The sequence below is a fragment of the Podarcis bocagei genome (genome assembly GCF_964188305.1).
Source record: "Podarcis bocagei genome assembly, chromosome: 7".
NCBI lineage: Eukaryota > Metazoa > Chordata > Lepidosauria > Squamata > Lacertidae > Podarcis > Podarcis bocagei.
Genome location: NC_138132.1, coordinates 1,800,619 through 1,823,785, shown reverse-complemented (window position 1 = coordinate 1,823,785; position 23,167 = coordinate 1,800,619). Strand labels below are relative to the sequence as shown.

The 23,167-nt window shown below is 49.7% G+C and overlaps 1 protein-coding gene across 4 annotated transcripts in view; it reads left to right on the top strand.

The window, feature by feature from the left end:
* Positions 1 to 1,415: 1,415 nt before the first annotated feature.
* LOC308590381 (transmembrane protein 87A-like) overlaps positions 1,416 to 23,167 on the top strand; it is a gene marked incomplete at its 5' end in the record, with an annotated part of 31,258 nt that continues 9,506 nt past the window's right edge. For 2 of the 4 annotated variants that reach the window (XM_081200395.1, XM_081200393.1), the window contains 13 exons: positions 1,416 to 1,568; positions 7,481 to 7,547; positions 10,070 to 10,161; positions 10,462 to 10,572; positions 11,930 to 11,998; positions 13,744 to 13,920; positions 14,925 to 15,021; positions 16,277 to 16,341; positions 17,386 to 17,569; positions 18,111 to 18,210; positions 20,252 to 20,345; positions 20,445 to 20,518; positions 22,673 to 22,779. In XM_081200395.1, coding sequence (XP_081056521.1) covers positions 1,416 to 1,568; positions 7,481 to 7,547; positions 10,070 to 10,161; positions 10,462 to 10,572; positions 11,930 to 11,998; positions 13,744 to 13,920; positions 14,925 to 15,021; positions 16,277 to 16,341; positions 17,386 to 17,569; positions 18,111 to 18,210; positions 20,252 to 20,345; positions 20,445 to 20,518; positions 22,673 to 22,779 — 1,390 coding nt within the window. Of the gene's footprint in view, positions 1,569 to 7,480; positions 7,548 to 10,069; positions 10,162 to 10,461; positions 10,573 to 11,929; positions 11,999 to 13,743; positions 13,921 to 14,924; positions 15,022 to 16,276; positions 16,342 to 17,385; positions 17,570 to 18,110; positions 18,211 to 20,251; positions 20,346 to 20,444; positions 20,519 to 21,273; positions 21,345 to 22,672; positions 22,780 to 23,167 lie in introns of all 4 variants that reach the window. The other 2 variants (XM_081200396.1, XM_081200394.1) reach the window with 2 other exon arrangements.

Genomic DNA, 23,167 nt, shown 5'->3' with positions numbered 1-23,167 from the left:
GTCCTGAAGCTGAGGCTCCAAGACTTTGGCCACCTCATGAGAAGAGAAGACTCCCTGGAAAAGACCCTGATGTTGGGAAAGATGGAGGGCGCAAGGAGAAGGGGACGACAGAGGACGAGATGGTGGGACAGTGTTCTCGAAGATGCCAGCATGAGTTTGACCAAACTGTGGGAGGCAGTGGAAGACAGGAGTGCCTGGCGTGCTCTGGTCCAGGGGGTCACAAAGAGGCGGACACGACTAAACGATTAAACAACGACAACAAAGAGAGTGGGGCTTGTTTAGCTTGTACGTAAATCTGGCACTGCTCTCTCTCTCCCCCCAATTCTATCTATATTTATCTATCTATCCATCTATCTATCGATCGATCTGTCTGTCTATCGATCTATCTGTCTGTCTATCTATCTATCTGTCTGTCTGTCTGTCTGTCTGTCTGTCTGTCTGTCTTGCTATCTATCTATTGAACTATCTATTTGTCTATCTATCTATCTATCTATCTATCTGTCTGTCTGTCTATCTATCGATCTGTCTATCTATCTATCTATCTATCTATCTATCTATTGATCTATCTATCTGTCTATCTGTCTATCTATCTATCTATCTGTCTGTCTGTCTATCTGTCTATCTATCGATCTGTCTATCTATTTATCTGTCTGTCTGTCTGTTTGTCTATCTATCGATCTGTCTATCTATCTATCTATCTATCTATCTATCTATCTATCTATCTATTGATCTATCTATCTGTCTATCTATCTGTCTATCTATCTATCTATCTGTCTGTCTGTCTATCTGTCTATCTATCGATCTGTCTATCTATTTATCTGTCTGTCTGTCTGTTTGTCTATCTATCTATTGATCTATCTATCTGTCTGTCTGTCTGTTTGTCTTTCTATCTATCTATCTATCATCTGTCTGTCTGTCTGTCTATCTATCGATCTGTCTATCTATCTATCTATCTATCTATTGATCTATCTATCTGTCTATCTGTTTGTCTATCTATCTATCTATCTATCTATCTATCTATCTATCTATCTGTCTGTCTGTCTGTCTGTCTGTCTGTCTGTCTGTCTGTCTATCTGTCTATCTATCGATCTGTCTATCTATTTATCTATCTATTGAACTGTCTGTCTATCTATCTCTCTCTCTCTCTCTCTCTCTCTCTCTCTCTCTCTCTCTCTCTCTATCTCTCTATCTCTCTATCTTTCCATCCCTCTATCTTTCCCTCCGTCCATCTCTCTTTCTCTCTCTCTCCCTCCCTCCCGGGCGCCGCCTCCTTCGTTCCTTCCCGGGGCTGCCTCTTTCGCCCCGCTCCCTTACCTTGCCGAGGGAGGGGCCTCTTCCTCCTCCTCCGCCCCGCCCCTTCCCCCTTCCCCGGCCCCGCCCCCGCCTCCCCACGTGACGCCCGGCTCCGGAAGAGGATGGCGTCGGGTGGGCGCCTGGCGCGCTGCTGGGGGCCGCGGCTCCCGCTGCTCCGCCTGGCGCTGCTGCTGGCCTGCGGGGCCGCCCTGGCGCCTCGCCCCGTCACCGGGGCCGCCTCCGAGCCCGGGCGATGGAGCCTCGACGCCCGCGGGGTGAGTGAGGGAGCGAGCGGAGAGCCCGGGCCCGAAGGGGTTAACGGGGGGGGGGGCAGAGCGGGGCAGGAGGTGGTACAATTAAGACGGGTTAATGTTAGGAGAACAGGCAATTCACGCAGTTTGATACGGTATAGTCAATATAGTTTAATTAATACATAGTGTGGCATAATATAGTATTAATAAGGGTTAATGTTAATATAATAGGCAATTAATGCAGTTTAATACGGTATAGTCAATATGATATAGTCAGTATAGTGTAATTAATACATAGTGTGGCATAATATAGTATTAATAAGGGTTAATGTTAGTATAATAGGCAATTAATACAGTTTAATACGGTATAGTCAATATGATATAGTCAGTATAGTTTAATTAATATATAGTGTGGCATAATATAGTATAATTAATACGGGTTAATGTTAGTATAACAGGCAATTCATGCAGTTTAATACGGTATAGTCAATATGATATAGTCAGTATAGTGTAATTAATACATAGTGTGGCATAATATAGTATTAATAAGGGTTAATGTTAGTATAATAGGCAATTAATACAGTTTAATACGGTATAGTCAATATGATATAGTCAGTATAGTTTAATTAATATATAGTGTGGCATAATATAGTATAATTAATATGGGTTAATGTTAGTATAACAGGCAATTCATGCAGTTTAATACGGTATAGCCAATATGATATAGTCGGTATAGTGTAATTAATACATAGTGTGGCATAATATAGTATTAATAAGGGTTAATGTTAATATAATAGGCAATTAATACAATTCAATACGTAAGTAATATGATATAGTCACTGTAATATAGTCAATATTTTATAATTAATACATAGTGTGATATAATACAGTATAATTAATATAATGATTGTTGATATTTAATACAATAATGTGGGGTTCTTATTTATTTTCCATTTTATAATATACGTTCACATCATAACACTCTACATCCTTGGCTCTTTAGAGCCTGTCAACTTCCTTCCCTCCCACCGCGTGGCTTTCAAAATTAACCTTTATATCATTAATGTGGGGTTCTTATTTTTGTGTTTTTATATGGTAAAGCATCCTGTGCTCCTCCGATGAAGAGTGGCTTAGAAACTTAATAAATAATCATATAGCGTAATGGCCTTGGAGAGGAAAATAGCCAGTGTTGTCATGAATGGCACCCATAACAACGTGTCTGTTTGAATCAGAGTCCTCAGAATAACCAGGCAGCCCATCCTCAACCGCTTGTCACGCTGCGGTGTGACCAAGAAGCCAAACCAGAGCAGGCCTGATCCTCAGCGGCCATTAGGAGGAGAGGAGCAGAGCAGAGTCTGGACTAGGTGCCCCAAATTTATGTGGGGATAATAATAAGAATTATTATTCTTATTATTAAGAATATGCTGGCCTTGCTCCTGAGTAACATTCAGTGGCAGATCCCTGCTGCGGATCTTGTGATCCCCTCCCTTCTTCTCCTGCTCCTGTCCGTTGGGACATCTGCAGGACACATAATAATAATAATAATAATAATAATAATAATAATAATAATAATAATAAAATTTTATTTACACTCCCCAGCCAAGACCGGGCTCAGGGTGGCTAACACCAAATATAAAAGCAATTGATTGAAATACAGCTTAAAAAACAAGATTAAAAGACAACATTAAAACATTAAAATGCAGCCTCATTTCAGTGGAAATCAAAAACTTTTTGGGGGATAAAAACATCAAATCTTCACGAAGGCTAACTATCCAGACTGGTCCTACGTGGGCCAGAAAAAAGCCAGGGAAGTCTCCAAATTGGAGTTCCATCACAGAAGGAGAAAGGGAAAAAGAAAGAGGGGGAGGAGATCAAGTTGATTCTTAGCCTCCTCACTTTGTCCATGTCAGGCATAGACAAACTCCGGCCCTCCAGATGTTTGGGACTTCAACTCCCATGATCCCTAGCTAACAGGAGCAGTGGTCAGGGATGATGGGAATTGTAGTCCTAAACATCTGGAGGGCTGGAGTTTGCCTATGCCTGGTCCATGTCATGGAAGGCACCAGGTCTACTTACATGGGTGATAGTAGTGGTTCCCATTCACCCCAATGGAGCAGGTGGAGACCTTTCCCTCTGTGTGCACTGTGCTAACAGATCTAGGAGGGAACCATTTCTGAGTCCTGTTCTGGACACTGGGTTTTTTTGGGGGGGTGTTGTGCAGGTTTGGGGAAAAGTTGGGCAGGGCAGGTTGGAAGAGCGGAGGAGGTAAGAAAAGTCCGGAGCTCTCCTTTGGGTCTTAAAAGATCACATTCCATAGAAGGCAGAGGTATTTTAAGGTGAGTAGCAAGATGCGGGGGGGGGGGGGCTAAGCTTCCTTGAGCAAGAAAAAGATCAGAAGTCTCCTGTCTTTGGGGTTGTTTCAGGGATGGGAATGGGCAGTTTATACCATCTATGACAGCGGTCAGCAAACTTTTTCAGCAGGGGGCCGGTCCGCTGTCCCTCGGACCATGTGGGGGGCCGGACTATACAGTGGACGCTCGTGTTGCAAACGTGATCCGTGCAGGAGGCACGTTTGCAACCTGCAGCACCGTGTCTGCGCACGTGTGGGTCGCAAATTGGCACTTCTGCGCATGTGCAAAAGCAATTTAAAACACGCAACCTGAAGCGTCTGTAACCCAAGGTATGACTGTATTTTGGAAAAAAAAAGAGAATGAATTCCTATGCCCCACAAATAACCCAGAGGTGCATTTTAAATAAAAGCACACATTCTACTCATGTAAAAACACGCTGATTCCCGGACTGTCCGTGGGCTGGATTTAGAAGGCTGAATCCGTGGCTGAATCCGATTGGGCTGGATTCGGCCCCCGGGCCTTAGTTTGCCTACCCATGATCTATGAACAAGGAAGTCTGCCTCTATTTACAAGCCGCCCCTAACTGAAAGCCGCCGGCTATGGGCAGGATGGAAGGAGCGCTTGAGAAATCAATCACACTGAGTGTTTATTAACAGGCGGAGGCGGCATCTAGCGGGAAATGCTTTCACGTTCTCACCGCAAGTCCTGATCTTACCTCTGAATGTGAGAAAGTGGGGAGACCTATTTCTTCATTTCCTGAGCGCACAACCCACCCACCAAAACCACCACCCTCAATTCCTTTTTTCGGTGGCGCTGCAGACGGCGAAGGGCGCATGCATGCTCTTCCTGTGGCCTACTTTTCCCGGTTCTTCGGGGTCATAAACCTCGCCCACAGTCCTGTGTCCTGGGCCAGGTGTTTTTCTGTAACTGCGTTTCCCAGGTGCAAGATAAAGGCTGCCCTTTGAGACTGCAGGCTTCTTTTTTTGTTCTCAGGTACAATAAAGCCCCATGGAATGTTTGCCCCCGAGTTAATATTCGTTTACCTCGGCAAACCGGTTGCATTGCTGATTTGGGTAGCAGGTGAATTCCGCCCATGTTGGTCTAAACCTTTGGGCTAACAAAGTTGAGAAAACTACAGTTCCCAGGATTCCTTCAGGGAATCCGCCATGACCGTTTAAAGCAGCACCATGGAGCTTTAAATAATAATAAGAGTAATAATAATAATAATAATAATAATAATAATAATAATAATAATAATAATAATAATTTATTTATACCCCACCCATCTGGCTGGGTTTCCCCAGCCACTCTGGGCGGCTTCCAACAAAACACTAAAATATAATAACTTATTAAACATTAAAAGCTTCCCCAAGCAGGAATGTATGGGGTGGACCAGGCATCCCCAACCTTCGGCCCTCCAGATGTTTTGGGACTACAACTCCCATCATCCCTGACCACTGGTCCTGTTAGCTAGGGATGGTGGGAGTTGTAGTCCCAAAACATTTGGAGGGCCGAGTTTGCCTATGCCTGGTCTAAACTACCCTTCTCCAGGCAGGACCCCACCCAGATGTTTCAGGCTTCAGCCAAACATCTGCCCAAAACATCTGGAGGGCAGCAGGTTAATTCAGGGCAATTGAATGTGTTTCCCTGACTTGCGGAGAGCGAAGGCAGATCAGGTGGCCTTCAGTCTGCCTCGCGAGTAAAGCCTAGTTCACCTGCTGGAGTTCCAGTCCATGCCGAGGAATTTGCAATGGGTCAACCGCCAGTTGTGTCTGCAACTAGGGAGGACAGCCATGGGGCAGCTGCTCCAAATTTCTGGCTTTTGCTTCCAACTAGGCTTTTGCTTCTTTGCTAGGGGAAATAACGACTGGCAGACGCAGGATGTCCCAGAATAAGCCCAGAGTTTAGTCTCAGGGCGCAAGCTTTGAACACAGAAAACAACCCGAGTTTCTGCCCTGAGCATCTCTGGGTTAGGAAATGCTTCTCTCTCTTCCAGAGTATTATTGTGCCAGATCAGCCTCCCCCCAGCTTTGTGGCCTCCCAGAGTTTTGGATTCCCGACTCCCATCAGCCCCTGCCGGCATGGACAAATGGGCAGGGATGATGGGAGTTGTAGTGCAGATCACCTGGAACTTTGATGGACTTATAATCTGACTCCGTATAAAGCAGTTTCATACCCTTAGCTAAGAGGAGAAATGTGTGGGGCTGAGACAACAGAGAGGGGCATTAATGATAAATAATAATAATTAATTTTTATTCATACCCCGCCCTTCCCGGTTCAAAAACCGGGCTCAGGGCGGCTAACAACAAATTTAAAACACTTTAAAAGGGTGGTTTCAAAGCTCTGCTGCAAACAGTCTTAAACTAGTTACAAAGTAGACGTTGGCAAAATACAAAATAACACATTGCTTTTAAACAGGATCGCAGTTCCTTATTCTTTTTGTTCTTAGTGAATAATAATAATAAAATTTTATTTATACCCTTCCCGGGTCAAAAACCAGGTTCAGGGTGGCTAACAACAAATTTAAAACACTTAATTATAAAAGCAGCATAAAATGCGGTATAAAAACATGAATAACAATAAAATTCAAAAATCAATCAATCAGATAATCCCCAGGGCTAACTGGCTAAATTGGTCCTACTTGGGCCAGCGAGGAGGCCAGGGGAGAATGAGCTGTGGGGTCTCAGAGCGGGTGATCTTCATAAAAGGGGAGGGGGAGGGAAGAGAAGGGAAATAAAAGATCAGGCTGAATTCAAATTAAAGGCCAGGCGGAATAGCTCTGTCTTACAGGCCCAATGGAAGGAGGTTAAATCCTGCAGGGCCCTGGTCTCATGGGACAAAGCATTCCACCAGGTCGGAGCCACCACTGAGAAGGCCCTGGCCCTGGTGGAGGATAGTCTGACTTCCTTTGGGCCTGGGACCTCCAAACTATGGTTGTACATGGACCTTAAGGTCCTCTGTGGGGCAGACCAGGAGAGGCGGTCCCATAGATTCGAGGGCCCTGATGTTTACAGCTAAACATCAGGCAACCCTAACCCTAGATGGTCCTCAGGTTGTGGTTTAGGATCTGCAGCAATCAGGGGGGGGGGGATATATGTTGCCTCACCTGCTGGTCCCACAACCTGCCTCTCTCCCACCTCCCACCCTGCTGCAATGCTTATTGAACATTATATGGTGCACTTTGAGTGTTGCACTGTTCTCATCTCAGGCCTCTGCCGTCGGTATTATCCCCATAATGCAGACAGGGGAGACTGAGGGTAGTGACCTGCCCCAAACTGCCCAGCGGCTTCCTGTCTGGCCTGTGACTTCGCCCTGGCTTTCATTCCTGCCTTCTGAGCTTGCATTCTTTGGAAATTTAACCCACAGCCCGTAACACAAGGCTGCTCGCGTTTCCTCACCGCTCAGCATCTCTTTCTCCCCAGGAGCAGGCTGAAATTTTCCACTTGCAAATTGTCACTCTGCTGAGGCTAAGTGGGTGTTTTCATTGCGTGTCAGAACCGGAGGAGACGTCCTTGCGTGGGGGCCTGGAACTATTTTGGGGAGGGTGTCTCTAATCAATCCATTTTTGCTGTTCTTCTTTTTCAGAACCAAACACAGAACCTGTTTGTCTTACCCAAAACAATGTTTAAGGACACCCAGATTATCCTCAAATGTAAGTTCTGGTGCTGTTATAAAAGGGAACCAGCTCACCTGTGCAAAGACTTACCTTGTGTCCCACCCCTGTCGAGAAACTTCCATCCTCGGGAGAGATGCTTTAGTAGTGCAATACGCTCCTAGGGCTCGTCTTAATTCCCACTAAGACCAGGGCCTTTACTGTGGTGGCTCTGGAGTGCACCAACAATACTGGCATTAAGGCCTCCAGTTCAGATGGAGGGGAACCTGGCTTGACAGCTGGGCATGCAAAAAGGATCTAGGGCAGCCTTTCTCAAGCTGTGGGTCCCCAGATGTTGTTGGACTACAACTCCCATCATCCCTAGCTAGCAAGGCCAGAGCTCAGGGATGATGGGAGTTGTAGTCCGACAACATCTGGGGACCCACAGCTTGAGAACCGCTGATTTAGGGGTTTTAGCTTAACAGTGTGATGCAGCTATAAAAAAGGGAATGTATTCTAGGCTTCATCAACAGAAGTCTAGTGTCCAGATCAAAGGAAGTCATAGTATTGCTCTATTCTGGCTTGGTCAGACCCTGCCTGGAGTCCTGTGTCCAGTTCTGGGTGCCACAATTTCAGAAAGATATTGACAAGCTGGAAGGTGTGCAGAGAGGGGCTGCCAAGAGGACCGAGGGTCTGGAAACCCAGCCTGATGAGGAACGGTTGAAGGAGCTGGGTCTGTTTAGCCTGGAGAAGAGACGACCGAGAGGTTATTTGTCAGCCATCTTGGGTTGTCACATGGAAGACTGAGAAAGCTTCTCTTCTCCTGCTCTGGAGGGTCGGACCCAAACCTATGAATAATAATAATTAAAAAAATAAAAATTATATCCTGTCCTCCCCAGCTGAAGCCGGGCTCAGAGCTGCTAACAACAATAAAAGTAACACAGTTTACATAAAATCACAGTCGATTAATTGAAATTCATTCTAAAATCAATTCAGAATCAAATTAATGGCAACCATTGGGCTAGAGTTCTGTGAGGATTGCCAAAGGAGGGGGTCAGACTGTGCCTTGGCCAAAGGCCTGGTGGAACAGCTCCGTCTTGCAGGCCCTGCGGAAAGATGTCAAGTCCCGCAGGGCCCTAGTCTCTTGTGACAGAGCGTTCCACCAGATCGGGGCCACGGCCGAAAAAGCCCTGGCTCTGGTTGAGGCCAGCCTAATCTCCCTGGGACCTCCAAGATGTTTTTGTTTGAAGGCCGTAAGGTCCTCCGTGGGATATACCAGTAGAGTCGGTCCCGAGGGTCCGAGGCCGTATAGGGCTTTAAAGGTTAAAACCAGCACCTTGAACCTGATCCTGTACTCCACCGGGAGCCAGTGCAGCTGGTATAGCACCGGATGAATGTGATCCCGCAATGAGGATCATGTAAGGAGTCTCGCTGCAGCATTCTGCACCCGCTGGAGTTTCTGGGTCAGTCTCAAGGGCAGCCCCACGTAGAGCGAGTTACAATAATCCAGTCTGGAGGTGACCATTGCGTGGATCACAGTGGCTAGGTCAGGGTGAGAGAGATAAGGAGCCAACTGCTTAGCTTGGCGGAGATGGGAAAATGCCGCCTTTGTTATAGCTGCAATCTGCGCCTCCATGGAAAGGGAATTCACAGGACAGGAAAGGTGATTTCGACTAAACATGGGGAAGAAATTTGTGGCTGTAACAGCTGTTTGGCCATGGAATGGACACCCTCGGGAGCTGGTGAACTCTCCTTCGTTGGAGATTGTTAAGCAGAGCTTGGGTGGCCATCTGTCATGGAATTCCTTCATTGCAGGGGGTGGGGCTAGAGGACCTTTGTGGGTCCCTTCCAACTCCACAATTCTAATTTCACCCAGGCTTTCTCCGAAGGAGTAACCCAGCTCCCTTTGATTTACTGACTTGTGATATACAGTACTTGTTTCATGGTGTGTTTTTTAATTGTTGGCTTTATGCCGTCCAACACCACGTTCGTTATTTTTTCGTGCCGTTGGCAGTAACGTGTGTGTGTGTTTGTGTGCACAGATATACATTCACAGATAAATAAATTAATGCCGTAGGTCCTTAAGGTCCACAAATGACAACATTTTGGAGGTCCCAGGTCGCAAGGTGGTTAGATTGGTCTCAACTAGGGCCAGGGCCTTTTCAGTACTGGCCCCGACGGTGGAACGCTCTGTCCCAAGAGACCAGGGTCCTGTGGGACTTGACATCTTTGATGGAGGTGTTCCGCCTGGCCTTTGGTTTGGACTCAGTCTGACCCTTATGTTTCCCTCCTCTTATGGTCTTGATTTATAGGCTACTTTTAAAATGAGGGTGCATTTTAACTTGTATTTTAAATTGGGTTTTTTTCTTTTGTTTCCCCCCATATTATGTTTTTCCTGTGATTTTATTGGTGTTAGCAGCCCTGAGCCCGGCTCTGGCCGTGGAGGGCGGGGTAGAAATAAATTTTATTATTATTATTAGCCCCAAAGGTAAGGCAGATCAGGGCTCATTTTCACGCCTGGTTAGTGCCAGACGCTTGCTGCCCTCCTGACGGCTTCGCCTAATGCTTCTTTCCCTTTGCAGTTGTGGAAAAGAACTGCGTCACCCCCGATCTGTCCCTGAACATCACCTGGTACCTCCGCAGCTCCCATTGCCATGACGAGGTCTACATAGACGTGAGCAACCGGACCCTTCTTTGCTTTTGGGGTGGAACTGGGGCGGGGTGAAGAGTCCCTGAGAAGCCCAGGGGCTTCTGGGATGTCTGTGGGCGGTGCAGAGTTAGACTGCGGAACTCCCTCCCACAGGAGCGCCACCAACATAAAAAGAGCATTTGACGAATGCGTGAAGGAGAAGCCTATCGATGGCTGCTAGCCTGGACGTCTGTGCTTTGTCTCTAGGGCTGAAGGCAGCAATGATCCTGAACATTTTAGTTTTTTGACAACCCCTTTTCTCAGGTTCCTCCTCTGCCCTCGCAGGAAACCAAGGCGGACCAGTACCTGAGCCATTACGAAACAGAGGCCAGCGTCGCCGGAGGCGGCCAGTACATTTGGTACACGACCCTGGTCCCGTGCAGCCAGCTCAATGAGGTGGGGAATGCAAAATGGCGGGCGGCGAGTCACTGGGACGCGGGTGGAGCGAGATCGGTTTAACGGGGAATGCGGCTGCGTTGGGAAGGCTGGCCTTTGTACGGAGCAGGAAAGAGGATTTGTGTCTGCAGAAGGAAGGAAGATTTGGGGGGAGCCGAGGGCGGCCTGCGGAGAAGTGTAATAATAATAATAATAATAATTTATTATTATTTATACCCCGCGCATCTGGCTGGGTTTCCCCAGCCACTCTGGGCGGCTTCCAACAAAACACTAAAATACAAGAACCTATTAAACATTAAAAGCTTCCCTAAACAGGGCTGCCTTCAGATGTCTTTTAAAAATAGCTGCTTATTTTCTTGACATCTGGTGGGAGGGCGTTCCACAGGGCGGGTGCCACCACCGAGAAGGCCCTCTGCCTGGTTCCCTGTAGCTTTGCTTCTCGCAATGAGGGAACCGCCAGAAGGCCCTCGGCGCTGGACCTCAGAGTCCGGGCAGAACGATGAGGGTGGAGACGCTCCTTCAGGTATACTGGACCGAGGCCGTTTAGGTCTTTCAAGGTCAGCACCAACACTTTGAATTGTGCCTGGAAACGTCCTGGGAGCCAATGCAGATCTCCCAGGACTGGAGTTATGTGATCTCTGCGGCCGCTCCCAGTCACCAGTCTAGCTGCCGCATTCTGGATTAGTTGTAGTTTCCAGGTCACCTTCAAAGGTAGCCCCACGTAGAGCGCATTGCAGTAGTCCAAGCGGGAGATAACCACAGCATGCACGACTCTGGCGAGTCAGTCCGCTGGCAGGGAGGGTCTCATCCTGCGTACCAGATGGAGCTGATAAGCACCTGCCCTGTGCAGAATTGACCTGTGCCTCCATGGACAGCTGTGAGTCCAAAATGACTCCCAGGCTGCGCACCTGGTCCTTCAGGGGCAAATGTGCCCCATTCCTGTTCCTTCACTCACGGGGTGAAGGTGATCAGCGGAGGAGGAAAGATTTTGAAAGGAAACTGGACGTATGGAGCGGCTTTTGGGCAAAGTGTGTGTTGTCGTGGCCCAGTTTGCTCAGCGCAACCCGGCAAACGTTTTGGGTTTCCGGGCTGAAGATGGTGACCCCTTCGCTCCTCCTTGGTTCTTTCCGTTACTTGAGGAGGAAGCCCGAGGAGCGTCGAGGGAAGCGTGGCTTCTCTTTGGACCAAGTGGAGGCAGAAATCTGGTCCAATTTTGCAGCCAAGGGTTAATCTCCAGGTGTGGTGTTCGTTTCCCCTTAGGAATTGCAAATTGGCGAGGGGTCGTGGTGGTGGAGGGGCTTTTGTCGGGAGAAAAGAACAGGGCGCTAACAACCGGCTGTCTCCCTTTCTTTTCCAGCTGCACTTCCCAGAGCTGCCGAAGCCCCAAAAACTGCAGCCTTTCAAGGAGGAAGGCGTGGTCAGTTCGGTCAGTGTAGAGTCGGGGAACTAGGGGGGGGGGACGGGACTCTGGTCTCACCCTAGACAGAAGTCCCTGGCCTTGTTACTGCTGCCCGACGACATAGCGAGGGGCTGCAGGCTTGCTTTAAAGGAGGGGGTTAGGGTTGGATGGCCCTTAAACTGTGGAACTCCCTGCCACAAAGGGAGGCAGGATGCTGGACTAGACGGGCCACTGGCCTGATCCTGCAGGCTCTCCTTATGGAGCAACAGCAGGGGAAGACTCTTACTCTCCTTATGGGATTCCTGGAAGCAAGCAACCCTGAATCGGGTGGATCCAGCAAGCTCTTCTTAAGCTCAGCGCTGCAAGTGCTGCTCTTAACCGCGCTCCCGGGCCCCCCCGAAGCCAGCCTTAAATGAAATTCAGTGGTGCAATGGATCTTCCCACTAGGCCAGATGGCTCTTTCCTAAATAGGCAGGGTGTTTCTGTGCCATTCATCATGGGGGGGGGGGGAGCAAAGCCAGAAGGAAAGTGGGCAGTGCAAATTTTGCCATTGTGGGGTAAGCCAGTCACCATGGATACTCGAACGCGCCTCTCTCTCCTCCATCAGAGGAAGCCAGAGCTATTATCAGTATATTCCAGGGGTGCAGTCCAGCCAGGAAAAACAAACTCTCAAGGCGGGGGGGGGGAGAGAAAGCTGGGGGGGGGAGTGTGGCCTGAGGGAGAGTCCCAAATGGGAGTTGGAGGGTAGCATTAATAATAATAATAATAATAATAATAATAATATTACAGTGGTACCTCTGGATACGAATGGGATCCGTTCTGGAGCCCTGTTCGCATCCAGAAGTGAACACAACCCGCGTCTGTGCGTGGGTCGCAATTCACCTCTTCCGTGCATGCGCATGATGGCATTTTGACCATCTGCGCATGCGCGAGCGGCAAAACCTGGAAGTAACACATTCTGTTACTTCCAGGTCGCCGCGGAGCGCAATCCGAAAGCGCTCAACCTGAAGCACATTTAATCCGAGGTATGACCATATTATTATTATCATTTATACCCCGTCCATCTGGCTGGGTTTCCCCAGACACTCTGGACGGCTTCCAAGCAAATATTAAAAACACAATACAGCATTAAACATTAAAAACTTCCCTTCCCTGGCCAGACTCGAAGTTTTCCCCCCACCCCTGGTATAACAACAGATTTCATTGGTGGCTTTGCTGCAGCCCTGTGGATGTTCTGCGTGATTTTCTCTGAAATCGCTGACTGCTGGGTACCAGATGCAGTTTCCCTTGTTTGCCACCCCCTCTTTCAGTGGGTGAGAGAGAGAAGGTTATCTGAAGAGCAATTGTAACCAACAAATTAGGCTAGTAGGACTACAAGAAGTTTTGTAAGGAGAAATACAAGAAGTGTTACAAAATAGATAAAGAATAGAGATGATTGGTTATAAGTTTTAAATGGAATAAGAAAAGTAAGAAATGTATACTAAGAGATGAGATTGGAAAATTTACAGACAGGACCGATGGAAGTCAAAAAAAATTGAGTAAGATGTAAAAGCATGTTTAATTACTGTTGAAAATGGTATGTTAATACTAATAAAAATTTATATATATAAAAAAGAGAGAGACGGGATATTTTCCCCTTCTTGGGACCCTTTCAATTTGCAGGCATGGCGGCTCCCAAGAGCGATAGGTGGACCGATTCCTCCAAGAGACGCCACCCTTTCGTTGGCGCTCCCACCCTTTTCCCGATACCCATTTTCCCGTTTCGCCCGCAGCCCCAGTCGGGAGTGAAGAAGAGGGAGGCTCCCAAACAGGCAGAAGAAAAGGCCGTGGGGAAGGAAACTGGAGCCACACAAGAGAGCAAGGATGTTGCGCAGCCGGCTGCCTCGGCCAGCGAGAAGGAAGACAAAGGCGCCGCGAAGAGCACAGTGGCGAAGAAGCAGAAGTTAGAGGTTGGTTGTTGTTGTTTAGTCGTTTAGTCGTGTCCACCTCTTCATGACCCCCTGGACCAGAGCACGCCAGGCACGCCTGTCTTCCATCGCTTGATCCAACTCATGCTGGGAGCTTCGAGAACACCATCCCACCATCTCGTCCTCCTTCATCCCCTTCTCCTTGTGCCCTCCATCTTTCCCAACATCAGGGTCTTTTCCAGGGAGTCTTCTCTTCTCCTGAGGTGGCCAAAGTCTTGGAGCCTCAGCTTCAGGATCTGTCCTTCCAGGGAGCACTCAGGGCTGATTTCCTTCAGAAAGGAGAGGTTGGATCTTCTTGCAGTCCATGGGACTCTCCAGAGTCTCCTCCAGCACCAGAATTCAAAAGCATCAATTCTTCAGTGATCAGCCTTCTTTATGGTCCAGCTCTCACTTCCATACATCCCTACTGGGAAAACCAGAGCTTTAACTATACGGGCCTTTGTTGGCAAGGTGATGTCTCTGCTTTTTAAGATGCTGTCTAGGTTTAAGATTTAAGGTTTAAGATGCTGTCTAGGTTTAAGATTTAAGGTTTAAGATGCTGTCTAGGTTTAAGATTTAAGGTTTACGATGCTGTCTAGGTTTGCTGGCCCTTAAGATCTACCTAAAGATTAACAAATTACATCAAAGCTACTTTCCATCTTTATGACCCAGGATGCCTGGTGAAGCAACTGGCCTGTATTTAGAATGCTTATACGTGCCTGTCAGGCAGAGAAACTGGACAGAGATGCAGAGGCGTGGGTTGATCAGAAATCATATCAAAATGGCTCAAAGCCAGTCAACGCAGTGCTTTCATTGCGGACACAAATGGCTTGCTCCATATTTTTTGTAATTCCTCATAGCAATCCCACCTGATCACTACAGGGGAGGGCTGCCAAAGGCTGTTTGTCATGAAGTCCATGCCATGCCCTCTGCGGTTGGCGCAGCAACGCTTCTGAGCCCCAGAACCTTGGCTGACCCAGGGTGTTTTTCTGGGTGGGTCCTTCTAGGTTTCGACGGTCGCCGTGACCTGGGAGGACGGGCCTTACGTCTTCATCCTCAGGATCCTCAGCAACAAGAAGGCGCCTCCTAACTGGGAGATCAAAAGTGAGTGAAATGGCACGGCTTTTCCGTGGGCGGCGAGGGTTGAGATTAGTCAGCGGAGCGGCGTTTGAGTCGGTGGGGAAAGCTTTGCCTTCGCACGAGAAACAACCTGGGCTGTTCTGTTCCCAGCATTAGATACCTGGGTGAAGAGATGGGCTTTGTTTTCCAGCTCAGTTGTGTATAATGCAGGGTGGATAAAAATCAATGGTTTTTTTAAAAAATAGTAATCAAAAAAATCAGATTTATACAATACACTATACAAAGAATAGAAGTAAAAGAAATCAATTATATCAAATACATTTTGGGGCTTTGAATCAATGGTCAAATAGTGGACCTTATTCTGATTGCCCCAGCTAAAAACCTTGCCACCTTTGCTGTCACCTGCTCGTCTTGATCTGCCAAGAGAAAGGACATTGTGGCAGTGGTTGGGAGACCAGGAATGGGCAATAAAAGAGAGGTGATAATCTCATTCCTCAAGTCTTTATAAAGAGAGCAGGCCAGAAGGGCATGTGCCACCGATTTGCAACTGCCATCTCCACAGGGACAGAAGCGTTTCTCGTGTGGAATCTGTTGGAATCGTCCCTCAAGTCCAGCCAAGGGCAAGACATTCAATCTTGCGAGAGTAAAAACGAGTCTATATTTTAGGATTGCTTGGTTATGCAGATAGGGTGCCAGAGAGTCGAAATGGGAAGGTGGAAAATAGTCGTACCATGGGCAAAATTTCCTTATTGTGGCCAAGTTGTTCTGACGCTCGATATCATTTAGGCGCTAGCAAATTAGACTGTTTGCTTGACTAAAACCCACAGTGAGTAGCTGTTGTGGTGATAAAACACAAGAGTGAAGTTTTTGATAGACAGTTTTAGTCCAGGCGCTTTTGGGATCTTGCAGCACGAGGGATGTTAGACTGGGGGGATTTGAGTTTAGGCAAAGCCAATAGTTGAGTGTCCTACGCCAGATTCATCATTCTACCGAGGGAAGATTAGCCTCTGGGCGCAATGATGCGTTTGGGACACAGGGTGGGACAGAGGAAATTGGCCTTAAGAGCTTTGACTGGACAGCTTCCGTAGACCCAAGGTGAGTTCTTGTCCAAACCTGAGCCCTGTATAATAGCTGTGCTGGCAGTTTAGCTTGGAACTCTTCCAGGACCGAGGCTATATGTTTGTCACCTTTTGTGTGGCAAAAGCGTGCCATAATTTTGGTGCTTCCTCTCCCGTAGCCCCTTCCGCTCACCTGTCTCCTTTCCCCCTCCAACTTTCAGTTGACGTGCAGATGAGGCACCCCGACCACCAGTACATCTCTGCCTCCGAGTGGCCTCTGATGGTGGTGAGTTCTTTTCCTCCCCGTGGGTTCCCCCTGTGGGGCTTGGCAATGCTTCGTGTGGGTTCGGCGGGCAGCTCAGAGAGACCGACAACCAGCACAGCCGTTTCAAAACAAAGAGACAGCTGGCCGATGATGCGCTTTGGACCATTCAAAGTTTCCGAGTCGTCTCCAAGGGCAGCCCCACGTAGAGCACATGGCAGTAGTCCAGCCTGGAAGCTGGCGGAGTACTGCGGCCAAGACACCTCTGTCCAGTAGTTGCCGCTGTGTCAGGATTCCTGTCTTGACCCATTTCTATATACCAGCATTTCCCTGTCAGGATTCCAGCTGGGGTCACAGGTAAACTGGCCTCACTCCAGGCATTCGGCTGGGATCCTTGTTGACCTTCCGTCTGCGTCTCCCGGCAGGCAAGGTCGTAAATCGGCGATCCTCCCCAAAAGTGAGGAGAACACACCCTTCTCCTTCTCCCTCCTTGCACTCCCCCAGGGAGGGGAAGAAAGACAGACAGGAGTCCTATTTACATGTTTTATTCCTGTCATTCAGCAGCACAGAGAAAACGTGTCTGTACTCTCCAGACTCCGGCAGTAGAGTCACAACTCCACCCCTGTACTTCCAGCACAGGTCAGATGACACTCTGAGCTAACATCCGGTGCTCAGTACAGAGAATGGACTGCCCCCTTTCTCCAATAGCACAGTCCCAGACATCAACATCCTGTTTTGCATTCCAGCCACCTGCAGCTGGCTTTTGCATTGCTGCTTTTTCCTGACATTCCCAACCTTGGGCCTCCAGCTGTTTTTGGACTACAACTCCCATAATCCTCAGCTAGCAAGACCAGTGGTCAGGGATGATAGGAATTGTAGTTCGAAAACAGCTGGAGGCCCAAGGTTGGGAAACACTGCTATATACTGTGTCAGTAGCCAGGTGTTGGGACTACAGTTCCCAGCATCCAGTGTGGCCCGGTCGCCATGGATGATGGGAGTTGTAGTCCCACAAGGTCCAGAGGGCCTCCTCCAGCCTTATTCCTCTCCTGCCCTTTCCTCCCCCCGCAGTTCTACATGGTGATGTGCATTGTCTACGTGCTTTACGGGGTCCTCTGGCTGGTCCTGTTGGCCTGCTACTGGCGAGACATCCTTCGCATCCAGTTCTGGATTGGCGGCGTCATCCTCCTGGGAATGCTAGAGAAGGCCGTCTTCTACGCTGAGTTCCAGAGCATCCAGAGCCAAGGGATCTCAGGTCAGCGGGGACTTGCGGACAGCGACTTGCTTTGAGTGGGCACTCAGCTTGTGAACAGGATCCGTGCGGGAGGCACGCTCACAACGCGCAGCGTTTGCAACCTGCAGCGGCGTGTCTGCGCACGCACACTGGTTGCAATTCTGCGCTTCTGCGCATGCGTGACCCCCGAAAATCGCAACCTGAAGCGTCTGTAACCTGAGGTACACACACACACAGAGTTCCCAGAATTCCTTGGGAGAAGCCGCCATGACCATTTAAAGCAGCACCGTGGAGCTTTAAATGTATGATGTGGACCAGGAATCCCCAACCTTCGGCTCTCCAGATGTTTTGGGACTACAATTCCCATCACCCCCTGACTACTGGTCCTCTTAGCTAGGGATGATGGGAGTTGTAGTCTCCAAACATCTGGAGGGCCGCAGGTTGGGGGCGCCAGGCGTGGACCTTGCGGGACGTTTCTGGTTCCTCTCTGCAGGGGCTGCCCCGCATTTTCGCAGCCTCTGCCTTCTCTCGAAACGGCGCCTTCTCTCCTTCTGCTTTCCAGTCCAAGGGGCGGTGATATTTGCCGAGGTCCTGTGTGCCGTGAAGAGGATGCTGGCGCGGGTGCTGGTCATCATCGCTAGCCTGGGATACGGCATTGTCAAGTGAGTGTGTCGGCCGGGGAGAGGGAGAGGGCGGCCAACCCCTTGGCCAAAGCGGCGGAGGACACCTGCTGGGGGTGCAGAAGGCCCCAACGTCAGTCCCTGATGCCGCCGTTTAAGTTTCCTGGCATGGGGAAGACCTCATGGAGATCCTCAGCTAGGGTGGCGGGAGGGCCTTTTCAGTGTTCCCCACCTGAGGGCCATGTTCCTTTCCGGGGGCCGGATGGAAGCGGTGGCCGGGGCTAGGGAAGAAAGCATGTGGGGCAGCCAGTTGCCTAATAATAATAATAATAATAATAATAATAATAATAATAATAATAATAATAATAATTTATTTATACCCTGCCAATCTGGCTGGTCTTCCCCAGCCACTCTGGGCGGCTTCCACCTATTAAGCATTAAAAGCTTCCCTAAACAGGGCTGCCTTCAGATGTCTTCTAATAGCCTGGTAGTTGTTGTTCTCTTTGACATCTAGTGGGAGGGCGTTCCACAGGGCGGGGGCCACTACTGAGAAGGCCTGGTTCCCTGTAACCTCACTTCTCGCAGGGAGGGAACCGCAAGAAGGCTCTTGGAGCTGGACCTCAGTGTCCAGGCAGAACGATGGGGGTGGAGACGCTCCTTCAGGTATACAGGACCGAGGCCGTTTAGGGCTTTCAAGGTCAGCACCAACACTTTGAATTGTGCTCGGAAACATACTGGGAGCCAATGCAGATCTCTGAGGACTGGTGTTATGTGGTCCCAGCGGCGGCTCCCAGTCACCAGTCTAGCTGCCGCATTCTGGATTAGTTGTAGTATAGAGCGTGTTGCAGTAGTCCAAGCAGGAGATAACCAGAGCATGCACCACTCTGGCGAGACAGTCCGCAGGCAGGGGGGGTCTCATCCTGTGTACCAGATGGAGCTGGTGGACAGCTGCCCTGTACACAGAATGGACCTGTGCCTTCATGGACAGCTGTGAGTCCAAAATGACTCCCAGGCTGCACACCTGGTCCTTCAGGGGCACAGTTACGCAATCCAGGACCAGGGAGTCCCCCACACCCGCCCGCCTCCTGTCCCCCCAAAACAGTACTTCTGTCTTGTCAGGATTTAACCTCAATCTGTTAGCTGCCATCCAACCTCCAACCGCCTCCAGACACTCACACAGGACCTTCACCTGGTTTCCAACACACCCTTCTCTATCAGTCAGCAGAGCAGGAGACCCTTAATCTCAGGGCTGAGGGTTTGAGCCCCATCAGGTGTAAAATATTCTGCGTTGCAGCGGGTTGGACTAGATGATCTACAGGGTCCCTTTTGGCTCTGTGGTTCTATCCTGCACCCAGGGAAGCAAGGGGCATTTCCCAGGTGCCTGGGCACTTCCCGGCTGAGCAAACTCGGGTTGCAGAGCAGGGCGTAGGCAGGGGGCTGTTTGAGGGCCACTTAGAAAGGTCTGGAGGGCCACATCTGGCTCCAGGTCTGAAGTTCCCCATGCCTGCCCCAGCCACTGCCTGTCCGAGTTCTGGATCAGTTGTCTTCCTACGGGTTTTGTGCCACTTAGGCCAACAAACTTTTTCAGCAGGGGGCCGGTCCACTGTCCCTCAGACCTTGTGGGGGGCCGGACTATATTTTGGAAAAGAAAAAAAATGAACGAATTCCTATGCCCCACAAATAACCCAGAGGTGCATTTTAAATAAAAGGACACATTCTACTCATGTAAAAACACGCTGATTCCCGGACCATCCGCAATGTTTCATAGATTATTAAATTTTAATATTCTGTTGGAAGCCGCCCAGAATGACTGGGGAAATCCAGCCAGATGGACAGGGTATAAATGATGATGATGATGATGATGATGATGATGATGATGATGATTCTCTTGCCTGGGAGACATTCTCGGATCATAGAGCTGGTTGCCAGAATTGCAGCGCTGGGAGGGGACCTCTCAAGGTCATCTGGCCCAACCCACTGCGGCACAGGAATCGCGGCAAAGCGCCGTCACATTCACAAGAGACCTGACCCGTTTTTCCGGTGACTCGGCTCCTCGACTTCTGCCCCTCTTTTCTCTCCGCAGGCCGCGGCTGGGGGCTCTCTTGAATCGGGTCGTGGGCGTGGGGCTGATGTACTTGATCTTCTCCATCATCGAGGGGGTCCTGCGAGTCAAATCGGTAAGGGCGGGCAGCACGGGGGGAGGCAGGGAGGGTGGCATGGGGGGGGTTAAGCCCAGGAACAGTCCTCTCAGCCTGACTGTTCCCCTCCCACCCCAGGAGCAAACTAAAGCCGCCGCGCTCATCTGTGAAATTTTCCTGGCGTTTGTGGATTCGTGTATCGTCTGGTGGATATCCTTTACTAGGGACTAGAAACTTGGGGGTGGTTCAGTTTGCTTTCTCTCAGATCTTGGCTCTTCCCTTGCCTTGTATTAGAGATTGGGGGGGGGAAGGTTCTAAATGAAGGGAGAAAGATAAAGCTTTGCAATCTAATCTGGCAGCCCACAAAGGATTTCTGCGTCTCCACCCCCATCGTTCAGCCCGAACACCGGGGTCCATCTCCTGAGGGCCTTCTGGCCCTTCCCTCCCTGCGAGAAGCCAAGCTACAGGGAACCAGGCAGAGGGCCTTCTCGGTGGTGGCACCCGCCCTGTGGAACGCCCTCCCACCAGATGTCAAGGAAATAAACAACTATCTGACTTTTAGGAGACATCTGAAGGCAGCCCTTCAAAACCCAACAAGCCTGCTATCCCAGCTATCCCAGCCTGGTTAGCCCCCTAAAATCTCTGATACCCCATTTTTAAATACAATATACTCCCATAGAGACTCCTTACACCGCGTTTAAAACCAAAATCGCATTTGGGTAGAAGTTGTTTCCCAGGTCCTAGTCTTTATAACCCAAACGCTTTATATCGCGTGGTCGCCTGGAAGCGAATGTCGGCTCGCCCTAGGCGCCTGGCTCGTTTTGACGAGCTGTTTGTTCTCAGCTGCAAATCAGCTCGGCTTCCTGCCTGCACTTTGGCCTCCCTTTTCTTTCTGCCTCTCCTCTTCACCACCTCTTTCTCCTTCTTTTCTCTTGTCTCCTCCCCCCCCCCCCCCGTTTTATCGCAGGCGCAAGACGACTTGGTGCTGCTAGCTGCTATCCCTCTGGCTATGCTCGACTCTGCCCTCTGCTGGTGGATATCCTCTGTGCTCTGCCTGGCCGGGTCGGGCCCCGACTCTCGTTCAGTTGCGCCTGCATGTGCCTTTCGGTTTCTTGCCCTCCTCCCCCGAAAAGTCATTTCCCCAACGATCTGCTCCTTTTTGGGTGGTTGAGCTCCCTGCCCGTAGCGACGCTCCTTATCTGCTGGGAGGGTGTAGTTGGTGGTGGTTAGAACATGGGAACAACCCAGTGGCCCAGATAGACTGCGTCTGGACCCGGAGGCTCTATAAAAAGAAGCCTGTTGGGTCTGGCCAGCATGCTGTTCTCATGGGGGCCAAACAGAGGCCTGTGGGGCAAACCCCTCTCTCCTCCCCACTCTTAATAATAAATAAATAAATAAAATTTTATTTATATCCCGCCCTCCCCAGCCGAAGCCGGGCTCAGAGCAGCTAACAACAGTAAAAGTAACACAACATTCTAAAATCAATTAATTCTGAAATCAATTCAAAATCAAATTGATGGCAACCATTGGGCTAGAGTTCTGTGAGGATTACCAGAGGAGGGGGTCAGGTTGCGCCCTGACCAAAGGCCTGGTGGAACAGCTCTGTCTTGCAGGAAAGATGTCAAGTCCCGCAGGGCCCTAGTCTCTTGGGACAGAGCGTTCCACCAGATTGGGGCCATGGCTGAAAAAGCCCTGGCTCTGGTTGAGACCAATCTAACCACCTTGTGACCTGGGACCTCCAAAGTGTTGTCATTTGTGGACCTTAAGGTCCTCCGCGGGGCAGACCAGGAGAGGCGGTCCCGTAGGTACGAGGGATCTAGGCTTCATAGGGCTTTAAAGGTTAAAACCAGCACCTTAAACCTGACCCTGTACTCCACCAGGAGCCAGTGCAGCTGGTAAAGCACTGGATGAATGTGATGCCGCGGCAAGGACCCCGTAAGGAGCCTCGCCACGGCATTCTGCACCCGCTGGAGTTTCTGGGTCAGCTTCAAGGGCAGCCCCACGTAGAGCAAATTATAGCAGTCAAGCCTGGAGGTGACTGTCACATGGATCACTGTGGCCAGGGCGAGAGAGGTAAGGGACCAACGGCTTAATACGGCGGAGATGGTAAAATGCCACTTTTGCTGTGGCTGCAACCTGCGCCTCCATGGCCACTCTCTTGGGACAGAGTGTTCCACCAGATTGGGACCACAGCCGAAAAAGCCCTGGCTCTGGTTGAGGCCAGCCTAACCTCCCTGTGGCCTGGGACCTCCAAGATGTTTTTGTTTGAAGACCTTAAGGTCCTCCGTGGGAGTGGTTTCCCCCCAGCCACTCTCTCTCCTCCCCCCACCTCCACCCACTGCCGTCTTCCTTAACGAGCAACACATCCTCATTAGCCTGGTGCAAACCATGAAGCTGCTGAAACTGCGCCGGAACCTGGTCAAACTCTCGCTCTACCGCCATTTCACCAACACGCTCATCTTCGCTGTCATCGGTGAGTCTGGGGGAGAAGGGGGACCCCTCCAACCCGTCTGCTTCGCGTCTGTATTATGTGCGTGTCCAGGTTTCCCAGTCCCATCTGAAGGCAGAATTCATGGGATTGTTGCGCTGATTGGGACCCCCAGAGGTTATCCAGCCCGACGCCCGGAAGTAAGGCAGGGATTGCCATAACTGCCAACTTTTCTCTTTTCTTGCGGGGAATCCTATTCGGAATAAGGGAATTTCCCTTTAAAAAAGGGAAACATTGATAGCTGTGATCCGGGATTGCGGCTAAGGGGTCCCGGCGGCTGGCTGCCCAGTGTCTGCAGAAGATTCATTTCTGAGCCAAAAGCCCACCATGGAAGGTGGCAGAATTCTCAACGGGAGGAAATGCAAGATTTTCA